Genomic DNA, 13,854 nt, shown 5'->3' with positions numbered 1-13,854 from the left:
AGGCAGGAAGACAAACAACATAATAAAACAGTTACTTCTGATTGGTATTAAAGTCCAGAGTTTGGGGGGCTTACCTGTTTAATTTATCAAAGTTTTATCTCAGCTTGTGCTCGAGTGTCACCAAGATTGTGTTGCTCTTTGACCAGGTTGCTGATTAACAAAATGCCTAGAGAGTTGTGAGGTATTTTATCCCCATCACACACTCACACATGAAACAGGAAAGCCAACATGGAGGCAGTGAAGAAGTGGAGATCAGACTGGAAGTATCCCACTATTCTGCTTTGCATTTATGGATTCTTCAGCACAGTTAGACCACTGGAGCCTTTTCTCATCCCATTTTTGACAGGACCGGATAAGAATCTGACAACTGAGCAGGTATATATGACATATGCTAGAAAGGCTATAGTGTAATTCGATCAAAACAGACTTAGAAAAGAAATGATTTTCAGTTTTTCGGTCCTTATGGTGAAAAAGTTGGTAACTTGCTCTTTTGTACATGCTGCAATGACAAATAATCACACACACGCACACACAAGCTGGTGATTCATAGCAGAGAGATAACTGGCATCTTTAAAAAAAAAAAAAAAAATCTAAGTGATAGAAATCCAATCAAGATTCTAAAACCTTTAATCATTTGCTATAAAGTCATGCATTTCCTGCCTTTGATGAGTTTTTCCCTGTCAGGTCAACAATCAAATTTTCCCAGTGTGGACATACTCCTATCTGTCCGTGCTAGTGCCAGTGTTCCTTCTCACTGACTGGCTGCGTTACATGCCTGTAGTGGTGTTTCAGTGTGTTATGATCTTCATCACCCAAGCAGTGCTGCTGTGGACAGCAAGTGTGCCAGCCATGCAGGCTATGCAGTTCTTTTGCGGAGTTGCGACGGCCAGCGACGTGGCCTACTTCTCCTACATTTACAGGTCATGTAGTACATCTCACAGATTTGGATTTTTAGTATTGCTCAGGGGAGACTTGACATTTTGAATATGCTCTTTATTACAGTGTAATAGATTTGAAGAGATACCGGAAGGCCACCTCTTACAGCCGCAGTATCCAGCTCCTGGGGTATACAGTGGGCTCTGTGTTGGGTCAGCTGCTTGTCAGCTTCGACCTCATGTCATACAACAACATCCTGGTGTTCACTCTGGTTCTCACTGCCATCGCTCTCCTCACTTCCTTCTTCTTGCCAGTGCCACAGAAGAGCATGTTCTTTCATCAAAGACGTGGGAGACAGACTGCAGCAGAACAGTCAAACACAATAAATGCATCACTGGAAGATGGAGGAGGTGAAATGATGGAGAGTGAAGAAGGAGAGCCTGATGCTGAGAACCTTGAGGAATCTATCGTTACGCAGAGTTGCGGCCAAGTCCTCCTCCAGCTGTGGAGGGATTTCCGCCACTGCTATTCCTCTAGACAGCTGCTCTACTGGTCTGTGTGGTGGGCAATGGCTACCTGTGGGTATAACCAGACTGTCAACTATGTGCAGGTCAGTTATGAAGGCAGCATAAACAAAAATGTGAGCTGTAAAAGCATCTGAATCACTGCAGCAATCCAAATTGCTACTGGGGGCTGCTTTACAATGGGTGTACCTGCAGTGAACAAGTAGTGCCTTGTAGCTGCTGAAGCCTTCTCTTGTGTTAATAAAAGGCATTTTAGATATATATTTTAAACAGAAATAATTAAACACACACACATCCTTGAACAACCTAATGATACCCACACCATACTGCGCAGGTGCTTTGGGAGCACGTGCAGCCTTCTCAGAACTTCAGCATTTACAACGGAGGCGTGGAGGCAGTCTCAAACCTCTTAAGTAAGCAACATTAGATGGCATTCCCCCCCCCCCCCCCCTAAATCAAATGGAAGTTATCAGGGACACATAAGATTTCTCAGTACCTAATCAGCTGTCCTAATTTGTCTTATCCCACATGTACCTGCTTTCCAGGTGCAGCCACTGCCTACGGGATAGGCTTTACTGAGGTAAGATGGGAGCAGTGGGGAGAGCTGGCCCTGGGTGGTTTCTCTGGACTGAGTGCAGCTTCACTGTTCCTCATGACTTTCACTGGCAACATTTGGGTCTGCTACAGCGGTTACATCATTTTCAAGTCACTGTACATGACACTGATAACTATAGCAATGTAAGAGTGTCAAGTCACATCAGGGTTATACTTTACCTTTTATTGCAGATATAAGAGCAAAAAGCCTAAAAAAAAAAGAAAAAAAAAAAAGAAAAGAAACCTAAAAAAAAAAAAACCTCCCCAACCTTTAGATTAAGACTAATTCTATGCTTGCAGGTATCAGATTGCAGCTGATCTCTCAATGGAAAGATATGCACTAGTCTTTGGGGCAAATACCTTTGGAGCACTGGCTCTACAGACGATTATCACGTCTGTTGTAGTTGACAGTAGAGGGCTAGGCCTGGCCATCATTCCCCAGGTAAGCCATCAGATCACAAAATATGTACAGCAGCACTGTTTATTTGTCCATTAGTGTCATTAACCTTTTAAACATGTACTCTTCTTTGCAGTTCACCGTGTATTCCAGCTACTTCTTGGTCATCTCTGTTGTTTTTTTACTTCGGGGTCTATTCAGTATTTGGTGAGCACAAAGAAGCAGAAAAGAGACAATTCCTCCAGACAAAGATGAAACTCCAGGCAGCGAAGAACACAGATTCTGAACACGTATAGAGCGTTATAGTGTGTCAGTTATGGTTTCCCATCCCTAAATTGACCTCACATTAGTTCATAAGTAGCAGAAAAAAAGTATTTAAATTACTTACTTCAACATGATGAATAGAAATCATTTTTTTTGTACAAAAACAATAAAAGAATGTTTCATACATCCATATAAATGAATGCTTTGGTCGTTTCTTTTTACTTAAAATTCATTTTAATATATATACTGTATATATTTACACCTTAACTTAAACTTTTTTAATACCCAATGCAAGTAAGTGGTTTTCAGTTCATCAGCCATTTCTTCTGACTGTCATTTGAAGTGTTGCAACTCTGTCAGCAGGGCGGAGACAACAGAGAAACGAGCCCCCCACCCCACCCATCCCTGATGTAGCATTCAGTCCTGCTAACCCTAACCCCACCTTGACAACAGAATATATTCATTTCCTTAGTGAGAACAGTTTATCTAAAAGGGTCCTGCACAAATAGTTTGGTTCTTTACAAATACAGTAACTGGCAGTACCCATTAGCTTTTCAAAGCAACAGTTCTGTCTTAGCAAATTCTGTGTGTTAGATACAAATACTGATATGCACAAAGAGCTAATTTCCTAAAAGAAAAAAAATGTACAGAATTGCAGCATAATGAATGGGATATACTGTATGGAATAACTTAGTTTTCAACCAGCTTGATTATACATTGTGGCTCAGTAGAGGCCAGGCTAGTTCACAGGTTAAATAAAGGGGACTGCATCGACCTCCCCCTCTGCACACACCATCACTATTTTGTAGCCTTCGACAGTGTCAGCACGACTGTGTCGCATATTGTTCCATTTATGACAAACTGCGATAGAAAATACAAATTCTTACAAACATTGTGTTTTTAAAGCTACTTGTGAAACAAAAACAGTGCAATAGGTGCAAGCCTGCCAGTTGTTGACTCTGTAGTGCAGCTGACATATTGGACCGCTATAAGAAGGGGTTTGTGGAAGAGCCTCCAGCTGGATACTGTGCAGGTGGACCCGCACCCTAGAACGAAAAAGGGAAGCACGCAGTGAGACTGTGTACTAAGGGTCTTGTCCAGTGTTAACTGAGAAGAAAGTATGCTAGCTATATGGCTGTTCACCAGAGCAATGGGCTGATTATTCAAAAAAACAAAAAAAAACAAAACAAACACCTCTCCGTGAATCGCTACCTTATCGTGGTGGAGGGGTTTGTGTGTCCCAGGGATCCCAGGGGCTATGTTGTCTGGGGACTTTTGCCCCCTGGTAGGGTCTCCCATGGCAAATTGGTCCTGGGTGAAGCACCAGACAAAGAGCGATTCAGAAGACCCTTATGAAGAGAACATCGAGGGAACAGTTTACCCTGCCCGGGATAGGGTTACCGGGGCCCCACCCTGGAGCCAGGCCCGGGGAGGGTGCCCCCTGGAAGGTGCCCCACCTGGAGACTCTGTTCTCCTGCTCAGAGACTTCAATGCTCACGTGGGTAACGACAGCGAGACCTGGAGGGGCGTGATTGGGAGGAACGGCCTCCCTGATCTGAACCTGAGCAGTGCTTTGTTATTGGACTTTGGCCATAACGAACACCTTGTTCGAACATAAGAGTGTCCATAAGTGCACGTGGCACCAGGACGCTCTAGGCCGTAGGTCGATGATCGATTTTGTAATCGTATCACCAGACCTGCGACCATATGTTCTGGACACTTGGGTAAAGAGAGGGGCTGAGCTGTCAACTGATCACCACCTGGTGGTGAGTTGGATCAGGTGGCGGGGGAGGACGCTGGACAGACTCGGTGCACCTAAACGCGTAGTGAGGGTGTGTTGGGAACGTCTAGCAGAGGCCCCAATCCGCGAGATCTTCAACGCACACCTCCGGCAGAGCTTCAACAGCATTCCGAGGGAGACTGGGGACATTGAGTCCGAATGGACCATGTTCAGCGTCTCCATTGCCGAAGCTGCTGCATTGAGCTGCGGCCGCAAGGTGGTTGGTCCCTGCCATGGTGGTAATCCCCAAACCATATGGTGGACACCAGAGGTGAAGGGAGCCACCAGGCTGAAGAAGGACTCCTATCGGGCTTGGTTAGCCTGTGGGACTCCGGAGGCAGCCAGCAGGTAACAACAGGCCAAGCGGAATGCGGCTCGGGCAGTGGCTGAAGCAAAAACTCGGGTGTGGGAGGAGTTCGGAGAGGCCATGGAAAAAGACTTTTGGACTGCCTCGAAGAGATTCTGGCAAACCATCAGGGGAAAGCGGTGCTCTACCTGCACTGTGTATAGTGCTGGCGGACCGCTGCTGACGTCGACTGAGAAAATTGTCAGGCGGTGGAAGGAATACTTCAAGGACCTCCTTAATCCCACTGACACATCTTCTGAGGAGGAAGCAGAGTCTGGGGTTGAGGGGAATGACCCGTCAATTTCCGGGGGCGAGGTCACTGAGGCAGTTAAACAACTCCTTGGTGGCAGAGCCCCTGGTGTTGATGAGGTCCGCCCCAAGTTCCTGAAGGCTCTGGACGTTGTAGGGCTTTCCTGGTTGACACGCCTCTACATTGTTGCGTGGAGATCAGGGGCAGTACCCCTGGACTGGCAGACCGGGGTGGTGGTCCCCATCTTTAAGAAGGGAGACCGGAGGGTGTGTTCCAACTACAGGGGGATCACACTCCTCAGCCTCCCTGGGAAAGTCTATGCCAGGGTGCTGGAAAGGAGAGTTCGTCCGCTAGTCGAACCTCAAATACAGGAGGAACAATGCGGTTTTTGTCCTGGTCGCAGAACATTGGACCAGCTCTTTATCCTCTCAAGGATACTTGAGGGTGCATGGGAGTTTGCCCAACCAGTCTACATGTGTTTTGTGGACTTGGAGAAGGCATTCGACCGTGTCCCTCGGGGTGTCCTGTGGGAGGTGTTGCGGGAGTATGGGGTGTCTGGCCCATTGCTACGGGCCATTCGATCCCTATACAACCATTGCAAGAGCTTGGTTCGCATTGCCGGCAATAAGTCAGACTCGTTCCCGGTGGGTGATGGGCTCCGCCAGCGCTGCCCTTTGTCACCGGTTCTGTTCATAATTTTTATGGACAGGATTTCTAGGCGCAGCCAAGTGGCAGAGGGCTTTCACTTTGGTGGCCTCAGAATCTCATCTCTGCTTTTTGCAGATGATGTGGTTCTGTTGCCTTCATCGGGTGAGGGCCTCCAGCTTGCACTGGAACAGTTTGCAGCCGAGTGTGAAGCAGCGGGAATGAGGATCAGCACCTCCAAATCTGAGGCCATGGTTCTCAGCCGGAAAAGGGTGGAGTGACCACTCCGGGTCGGGGATGAGTTCCTGCCCCAAGCAGAGGAGTTCAAGTATCTCGGGGTCTTGTTCGCGAGTGATGGGAGAAGGGAGCCGGAGATCGACAGACGGATTGGGGTTCTGGCTGCAGTGATGCAGACGCTGCACCGGTCTGTCGTGGTGAAGAGGGAGCTGAGTGTAAAAGCGAAGCTCTCAATTTACCGGTCGATCTACGTCCCTACCCTTACCTATGGCCACGAGCTGTGGGTAGCGACCGAAAGAACGAGATCGCGAATACAAGCGGCAGAAATGAGCTTCCTCCGAAGGGTGGCTGGCCTCATCCTTAGAGATAGGGTGAGAAGTTCGGCCATCCGGGAGGGGCTCACAGTAGAGCCGCTGCTGCTCCACATCGAAAGGAGCCAGCTGAGGTGGTTCGGGCATCTGACAAGGATTCCTCCTGGGCGCCTCCTGGGTGAGATGTTCCAGACATGTCCCACCGGGAGGAGGCCCCGGGGCAGACCCAGGACACGCTGGAGAGATTATATCTCTCGGCTGGCCTGGGAACGCCTTGGTGTTCCCCCGGATAAGCTGGAGGAGGTGGCTGGGGAGAGGGAGGTCTGGGCCTCTCTGCTTAGGCTGCTGCCCCTGCGACCCGGCCTCGGATAAAGCGGATGAAGATGGATGGATAGAGGAAGAATGATGTAAGAGGGGGTCCACTCATTTGTACTGCAGTGAGCTGGAAGCAGGACTCTAATCAGAGTTCTCTGTCTCTGCTTCAATTAGAAAAGGCAAGAAGATTGCAGCGCGACCACATCATGTAGCAAAATAACATTTAACAATGTCATTACAGGCTGCCATTTCTCAATCAGAATCAGAATCAGAATCGTGTTTATTGGCCAAGTATATGTGCAGACACATACAGGGAATTTGGTTCCGGTAGATGGTGGCTCTCAAGCACAGCAATGTAAAACACACACACACACACACACACACATAATGCACATAGATCTATAAAAACCTGCAATTAAAGGGAATCAGCTGTGCTATATCTGTGGTAACTGATTACACAGACAATGTGTATTGATTTTGAAAGGGAATAGCAGCACCCTGGTCCTTTTGGTTTAAGCTCGGCCCGCCTCAGTGTGAGAAGAAGAAGAGTAATTGCTTCTATTAAGGAGATAGAGTTAAAAGGTAAGGGATTCTTTGATTATTACTGATAGTTGTTTCCAGGAGTTGAGTGAAACTGGTTCATCATAATAAGCAAGCGTTGTGGAGGCCAGGAAATGCATGAGTGTGCATGAGGCCACCGCACCCTTTATTCTCCCGTTAAAGGGAGGTTAGGAGTAATGGATAAATCAGGGAATGACAATGGGAAGGATGCAAATGTGCAGTGGAGGCGCCATCCGGTGGGATGTCAGACTAATTGCTTTATTTTTCTTCTTCATGGGCCAGGTGCTGCAGCAGCCTTCTCTGTGGGCTACATCAAGGTGACCTGGGTTGTGTGGGGAGAGCTGGCTTTGGGGATGTTCTCAGCTATAGGGTCAGGCGCTATGTTTCTGATGACATTCACGAGCAGCATCTGGGTATGCTACATCGGTTATGTCATATTTAAATCCTGTTACATGCTCCTCATCACATCACAACATAAGTGCATGATAGAATTCCTCCACGCTGCTCCTCTAAATGTGTTTTAAAAATGACAAGAACAACTTAAAGAATTCATTCAAACTGACTGTTTTGTCAGTTCAATACAGAGGAAAGGATGACAATATTAGTTTAGAGTCAGCTTAGTGGTTCATTACCACACAAATCTATTGCAGTCTTAGAGTATGTGCTGAATCTCTCATAATTCAGGTTTCAGATCGCCTCTAACCTCTCCATGGAGTGCTATGCTCTGACTTTTGGGATCAACACTTTTGTAGCCCTCTCACTGCAGACCATCATTACAGCAGAGGTGGGTCGAGTATCCAAAAATTGTACTCAAGTAAGAGTCGCATTACTTTAAAATATTATTACTCAAGTAAAAGTGAAAAGTAGTTGTCAAAACAGTTACTCAAGTAAGAGTAAAAAAGTACTTAGAAAAGACTACTCAAGAAGCGAGTAACTGTTTAAAATGTCAGATTTATTTTATAAATAAATGCTATCAAAAAAACAAAAATAAATAAATATACAAATTTTAGTATTTTCAAAAGGAATATATGTAAAAACATCAACAAAATAAGGCACAACAATTCTAATTTCCAGATTTCAGTTTTTCACAACATAAAGCCTTTTTCACCAATATCTACAGTAAATAATATAAATATATAAACAGTGCAAACAATTTCCAGTGACAAGATATGCTGTAAACTTTATATTCATTTTTGCTCCAAATGGCACAGCAGCCTCAGAGAAAACATTAAAACGAGGCATCTTCAACATATGTTCATACAAGGCAGCTCAGTTTACCATAAATTGTATAAGTGTGCATTTATTTCTGGATATTTAGCAAAAATGTGCCATTTCTTCAGTCAGTGAGGTGATAGTTAAGCTTCAGCAGCAGTTTGCTCTCAAGGTTCTTTCTGTGAAGCTGTAACTGTTTAGCAGTGAACAGGAGTCCTGCATGACTAAGAAGTCCTTCACAAGCTCCAGATGCATGGAGAGCTGTATTGACTTTGATTGACAGCTTCTTGATGTGAGGAAAGCCATGCCATAGATCCACACCTCCAGTGAATGGACATGAAAGGTACCTCTCAAGCTCCCCTGCCTCTGGCTTTCCTGACCCCATGGATCCATCATCTTCGTCGAATAGGCCGCTGTTTGTGCTGGCCTTATCCAGCTCTGTGTCTAGGTGATGTCTGATAAAGTGGAGACCTGTGGAAAGATGTATGGTTTTCAAAAGAATTAGGTCTGGTCATTATAGTGCTGTATACACTGTCGGCCCGAGTTTTGCCTTAATCGTGTGTCTTGCATCATGTAGTATACATGGGGTAACGAAAAGCAGTTAAAACCTCACGACCAGCTCCCAATCATCAATCGTATGGTCACAAGATAATCAAACCTGTTTGAAATCCTGTCGCCCCTCAACGCAGCCTCTCACACTGCACACACACAAACACAGAAATGAAAGTGAAAAGGTGGAGCAGCACGGCAGTGCAGCGTGTGATCTGGACACAACTTGTAGAACTTTGGCAAGCTCATCTGAGCACGTAAGCGTAGAGTTGCCACCCAGGCAAAAGAAAAATAGAGCTATATCACGTTATAACGTTAAAAGTTTCTGCAATATACCTTTCGGATTTGAACAATATAATATGACGTCCGTACAATATATTTATATTGTATGAATGTGATAATTATGTATACTGTAATAACGTGATATTATATTGTTCAATCGTGAAAGGTATATTGTACTAACATAATAGTCTATTGTACAAACACGAAAAGTATATTGTTAGAGCAATATACTTTTCATGTTATAACGTGATATAGCTCTATTTTGCTTTTGCCTGGGTGGCAGCTCTACGCTTACGTATCCGAGGCTTTTCAATATGGCCTCACAAAATTATCACGACTACAACAACCATGAATCTGCTTGGCTCTCAGCGAAGGCGGTCGCACTTTCTCCTCTCCTGCCCTTATCTTCCCTGCTTAACTTCTTATGTCCTTGTATTGTCTTGTGTTTTTACTTACTTTTCCCTGGAACACTCTCTCACAGTCTGTTCTCTAAAACCTAAAAGAGGAATTATGGATTTGATCAACTGGTCTCTGAATGCAATTGACACCCCTTCTCAACGAGAAGTCTGGGCTCGGGTGAGCCTGGCTGCTGAAGATATCTACCTATTCGGAACCATGATAACAGGGTTCTTGCTGATTGGAGCTGGCTTGGCCCTGGCTTATCGAAGAATTAAGGAAGTGGAACCGGCTGTTCAAACCCCCACAAGGCTGCCCGCTGGGATTGAAATGATGGGACGAGGCGTGAGTTTCTCAAAATGGGCTCATTGAGTGCAGCACAGAGAAGACCTTGGAGAACGCACGGCTGCCGTGAATACTCAGAACAAGACCTCTGAGTGGAAAACTGGATTACATCTGGAGGGGCTAGCTCGAATAACACCTTTGAGCGCAAATTCGATCACATCTTGGGGAAGTGCACTGCGATCGTGAGTTCTCAGAACCTGCTCTTTGAGCAAAAAGAATGACAACATCACAACTACAAATGGGAATTCCTATATAAACATCTACATGCACAAGTTTCATACACTACTCCCAAACCCTTACAGTACATGACACTGACTGCCAATACACCCAACAACAATATATCACAAAACACCAAATGGGTTTAGCTTACAGCTAGCAAGTATGTAGCATAACAAGTACCATTAGTAGCATGAACTAGCCACATAGCGAACAGGTCAATACACATTGCACTCCTACATCCACTAAATGTCCAAATGGCATAAAAGACTAAAACTGTCCTTTCCAGGCAGGGCTCCACGTCTACTCACAGTTCTTTAGCGACGCACACGACTCACACCGTGTGTAGACATCCCCTGCTGAGTCAGTCTGCCAGGTGGCTTTTGCCCTGTGTTAGCTCAAATAAACTCTGATCACTGGAACATGTGCTCAATAGTGCAGCTGTGCTCTCTTGCCACAAGGGGGCTCCCCCACACAGCTGACAGCCTTTCCAACATATCCGCCCCCCAATTTGCGGTGCAAATTGGCTCCATGGAAAGGCTGACTATACAGACGAGGGATCCCCCACCTGGTCATCCTCATCCTTGATCGCTGGAAGCACAATCAGACGTACTATAGGCCGGGTGTATGTTCTGTCACGTATCTTCACCTCTGCCGTTCGGGTGTGGCCATCAGAGCCAGTAAGAATCCTCGTCACTCTCCCAATCTGCCATGATGCTCTGGGTAGCTGTGGATCCACCAGCAGAGCAACCGCTCCCTCTTTTATGTCCTCCATGGGTCTCTGCCACTTCATCCGAGTTGGGAGATTAAGCAAATAGTGTCTGATGAAAGATGACCAGAATCTCGGTCGTTGTGTCATTGGGCAAGACACTTCACCTACCACCTACTGGTGATGGCCAGAGTGGCCGATGGCAGCGATATTGCAGCCTCGCCTCTGTCAGTCTGCCCCAGGGCAGTTGTGGCTACAACTGTAGCTTGCCTTCACCAGTGTATGAATGTGAGAGTGAATGAATAGTGATATTGTAAAGCGCTTTGAGGGGTCCCAAAAAGCGCTATATAAAATGCAATCCATTATTATTATTATTAATCTGTCCACCAGGATTTGCGAATATCTCCATCTTCGCCTCCCTAGCGCTTCTTCTTCGGGATACACTACCTGAGGTAGGGAGCTGTCAGGCCGCCCCATGAGCAAGTAGTTAGGGGTCACTGGATCGATGTCAGCCACATCCGCAGAAACATAACCTAGGGGTTTGGCATTCAGGATACCCTCGATTTCTGTAAGAACGGTCCTGAGTACTTCCTCACTCACGGTCTGAGAGCCAACAGAGGTGTATAAGGCGTTTTTGATAGAGCTGATTTCTCTTTCCCAAGTGCTTCCAAAGTGGGGTGCTGCAGGTGGGTTGAAGCGGAAACATACCTGCTGCATAGCCAGTTTCTGCTGGAGGTCTGGACACATGCTGGAGAACGCCTGCTGGAACTCCTTTTCCCCTCCTTTGAAGTTTGTCCCCTGATCCGAGTAAACTTCTGCCGGTTTCCCTCTACTCGTGATGAACCTTCGGAAGGCCATCAAAAAGGAGTCAGTGTCGATGGATGTCAGGAGGTCTATATGAACGGCCCGAGTAGAGAGGCACTTAAACAAAATGCCCCATCGTTTCTCCCTGCGTCTGCCTATTGTCAATGGAAAATTGTACTTAGTAGTCAGTATAATCTTTTAATGATATGAGTTTGCATATGGTAGAATACTGCATGTTGACCTTTTGATGTCTTAGGCTGTTGTTCACTACAAGACTTTGTGTGCATTCCAGAGTGCTCTGGCATTCACACCCACATCCTGGGAGCATGGGAGAGGTCGTACCTTCTCTTATTGTTTTGTGGTAGGATAAACGTATCTATGTCTGTTTTAGGCTAAGTGCCTTTTGTTTAGAACAACTGCTGGACTTCCAGACCATCAGGTTTAGGGAAGTCTTTATGGGGTCACACTCTGACCCCACACACGCGCGCACACACATATGAACATCCACATTCCAACGTATACACATCCACATTCCAATGTAAGGAACAAACACCCACTGATGTCTATAAATAAAGACCAGGCCAGTGGCAGAGCGCAAGTCCCTGAGCTCTCACTCTCGTGCGGGTGCTCTGTGGCTGCCCTTGCTGCAAGTAAAAACTGTGTGTTTCTCCTCACTGATTCTCAGCTGAAGAAGTGTCTTAGAATACATCTCTTGACATTATTTTGGTCGAATAGAAGGCAGGTTTGAACAGCCTGAGGTGGGCAGGCGGCAGGTCAGCCTTTTGCTGGGAAGCTGGGTTTGCCCTCCAGCTACGGCAATCCATGCAACTATGTTGGTGCCGCTTAACGGCCTCTCTACCTCGCAGGATCCATACAGTCCGCCGAAGCTCAGCGAATACTCTCTCTAGGCCAGGATGACGGAGACGTGCATCCACATCTTGAATAAGTAGTTTGGTATACACATTGGTGGGATCCAGGACCACAGGGTGTACAACAGACAGATCAAGGTTCTCTGCTCGCCGCAGCCTGCCACCAACCCGGATCAGTCTATGATTGGCATCATACTGCGGTGCTAGGCATAGAAGCCGACTGTTAGCCGGTATAGGTTTGCCTGCCTGTAGTAGGTGGTAGTCCTCTGGAAAACAGTCCATCTGAATCTGTCTCAAGACCCGTTGCACTGCCTCGGTGTAGGCCCCTGCAGTAGGTGAGTTACTCCCAGCTGGGTCACCCTGTATTGCTGCATTTTGAATCTCCTTAGCTGTGGCTTTTACTAATTCTGCCCATGTGTTGAACCGCTGGGCCTCTGGGGTTTGATTACTCGGGGTCGTGTTAGCCATATGACATATGGCAGAGCGTTTTAGCTCGGTGCCATCCTCTGAGCCTGATGTACTCAACGATGGGTAGGAGGCCCACTGGTCTGGAGGTAGGAGGAGGAAATCTGGTCCTTGAGTCCACCTATTTGGGCTGGCCAGTTCAGTGAGACTTTTTGCCCCTTGTGATGTCATCAGCTGGGTTTCTTGTAGAATCCACATATTGCCAGTCTTTGGGGTTAGTAAGCTCTTGAATTTCTGTAATTCTGGTGCCAACGAAAAACCTTGAAATGGCAGGCTGTGGAATGCAACCAGTTGAGGACAGTGGTTGAATCACACCACAGCGTACATGTGGTCACCTTGAACGTTAGCTCTGTCTGAAGTAGCTTTGCGAGTTGGCTCCAGTGAGTGCGGCGCAGAGTTCGAGTCTGGGAATAGATATCTGCTTCCTTGGAGCAACCCGTGATCTGGCCAAGAGGAATGACAGCTACGCATTACCGTAATGATCTTCTGATCTCAGGTAAGCCACAGAGCCATAGGCTCGCTCTGATGCATCGCAAAAGATATGTACTTCTCTTGCAATGTCAGACTGATCCATGTGCGGCAGTGTGTAACATCGTGGCAATGTTAACTCTGATAAATGCACCAACTCCCCCTTCCATGTCTTCCACTGGTGCAGCAAATCATGAGGTAACTGGGGGTCATCCCAATCTCGATGCTTGTCCCAGAGTTGCTGTACAATAATCTTGGCCCGGGTGGTGAAGGGAATGATGAACCCAGGTGGGTCGTACTGACTAGCCAGGGTTTGATACATGTTCCTCATAGTGGGCTCTCCATAGTCAATGGGTCGGTGCTTGAGGCTGAGGGTGTCCGTCTCACAGTTCCAGTTCAGTCCCAGGGTTAATTCATGCGCTTCTTGTCGGTCCTGTGA

The 13,854-nt window shown here is 46.6% G+C and overlaps 1 protein-coding gene and 1 pseudogene across 3 annotated transcripts in view; one reads left to right on the top strand and one right to left on the bottom strand.

Annotated features, from left to right (window-relative positions):
- The first annotated feature begins 221 nt into the window (after nucleotides 1-221).
- On the top strand, nucleotides 222-2,813 carry LOC146504250 (thiamine transporter 2-like; annotated as a pseudogene). Its single transcript, XR_014877961.1, has 7 exons — nucleotides 222-375; nucleotides 685-920; nucleotides 1,003-1,486; nucleotides 1,735-1,813; nucleotides 1,946-2,138; nucleotides 2,295-2,436; nucleotides 2,528-2,813. The product of XR_014877961.1 is annotated as a thiamine transporter 2-like (transcript).
- A 53-nt stretch (nucleotides 2,814-2,866) lies between these two features.
- The window catches only part of agfg1a (ArfGAP with FG repeats 1a), a 39,921-nt gene continuing 28,933 nt past the window's right edge, over nucleotides 2,867-13,854 (bottom strand). For both annotated transcript variants that reach the window (XM_085184838.1, XM_085184840.1), the window contains exon 15: nucleotides 2,867-3,701. In XM_085184838.1, coding sequence (XP_085040964.1) covers nucleotides 3,642-3,701 — 60 coding nt within the window. In that variant the 3' untranslated portion in view covers nucleotides 2,867-3,641. The remainder of the gene's footprint in view (nucleotides 3,702-13,854) is intronic.

The sequence above is a fragment of the Neolamprologus multifasciatus genome, chromosome 14 (assembly GCF_963576455.1).
Source record: "Neolamprologus multifasciatus chromosome 14, fNeoMul1.2, whole genome shotgun sequence".
Classification (NCBI taxonomy): domain Eukaryota; kingdom Metazoa; phylum Chordata; class Actinopteri; order Cichliformes; family Cichlidae; genus Neolamprologus; species Neolamprologus multifasciatus.
The sequence above is the reverse complement of the archived record's forward strand: the minus strand, read 5'-3'. Positions and strand labels throughout refer to the sequence as shown.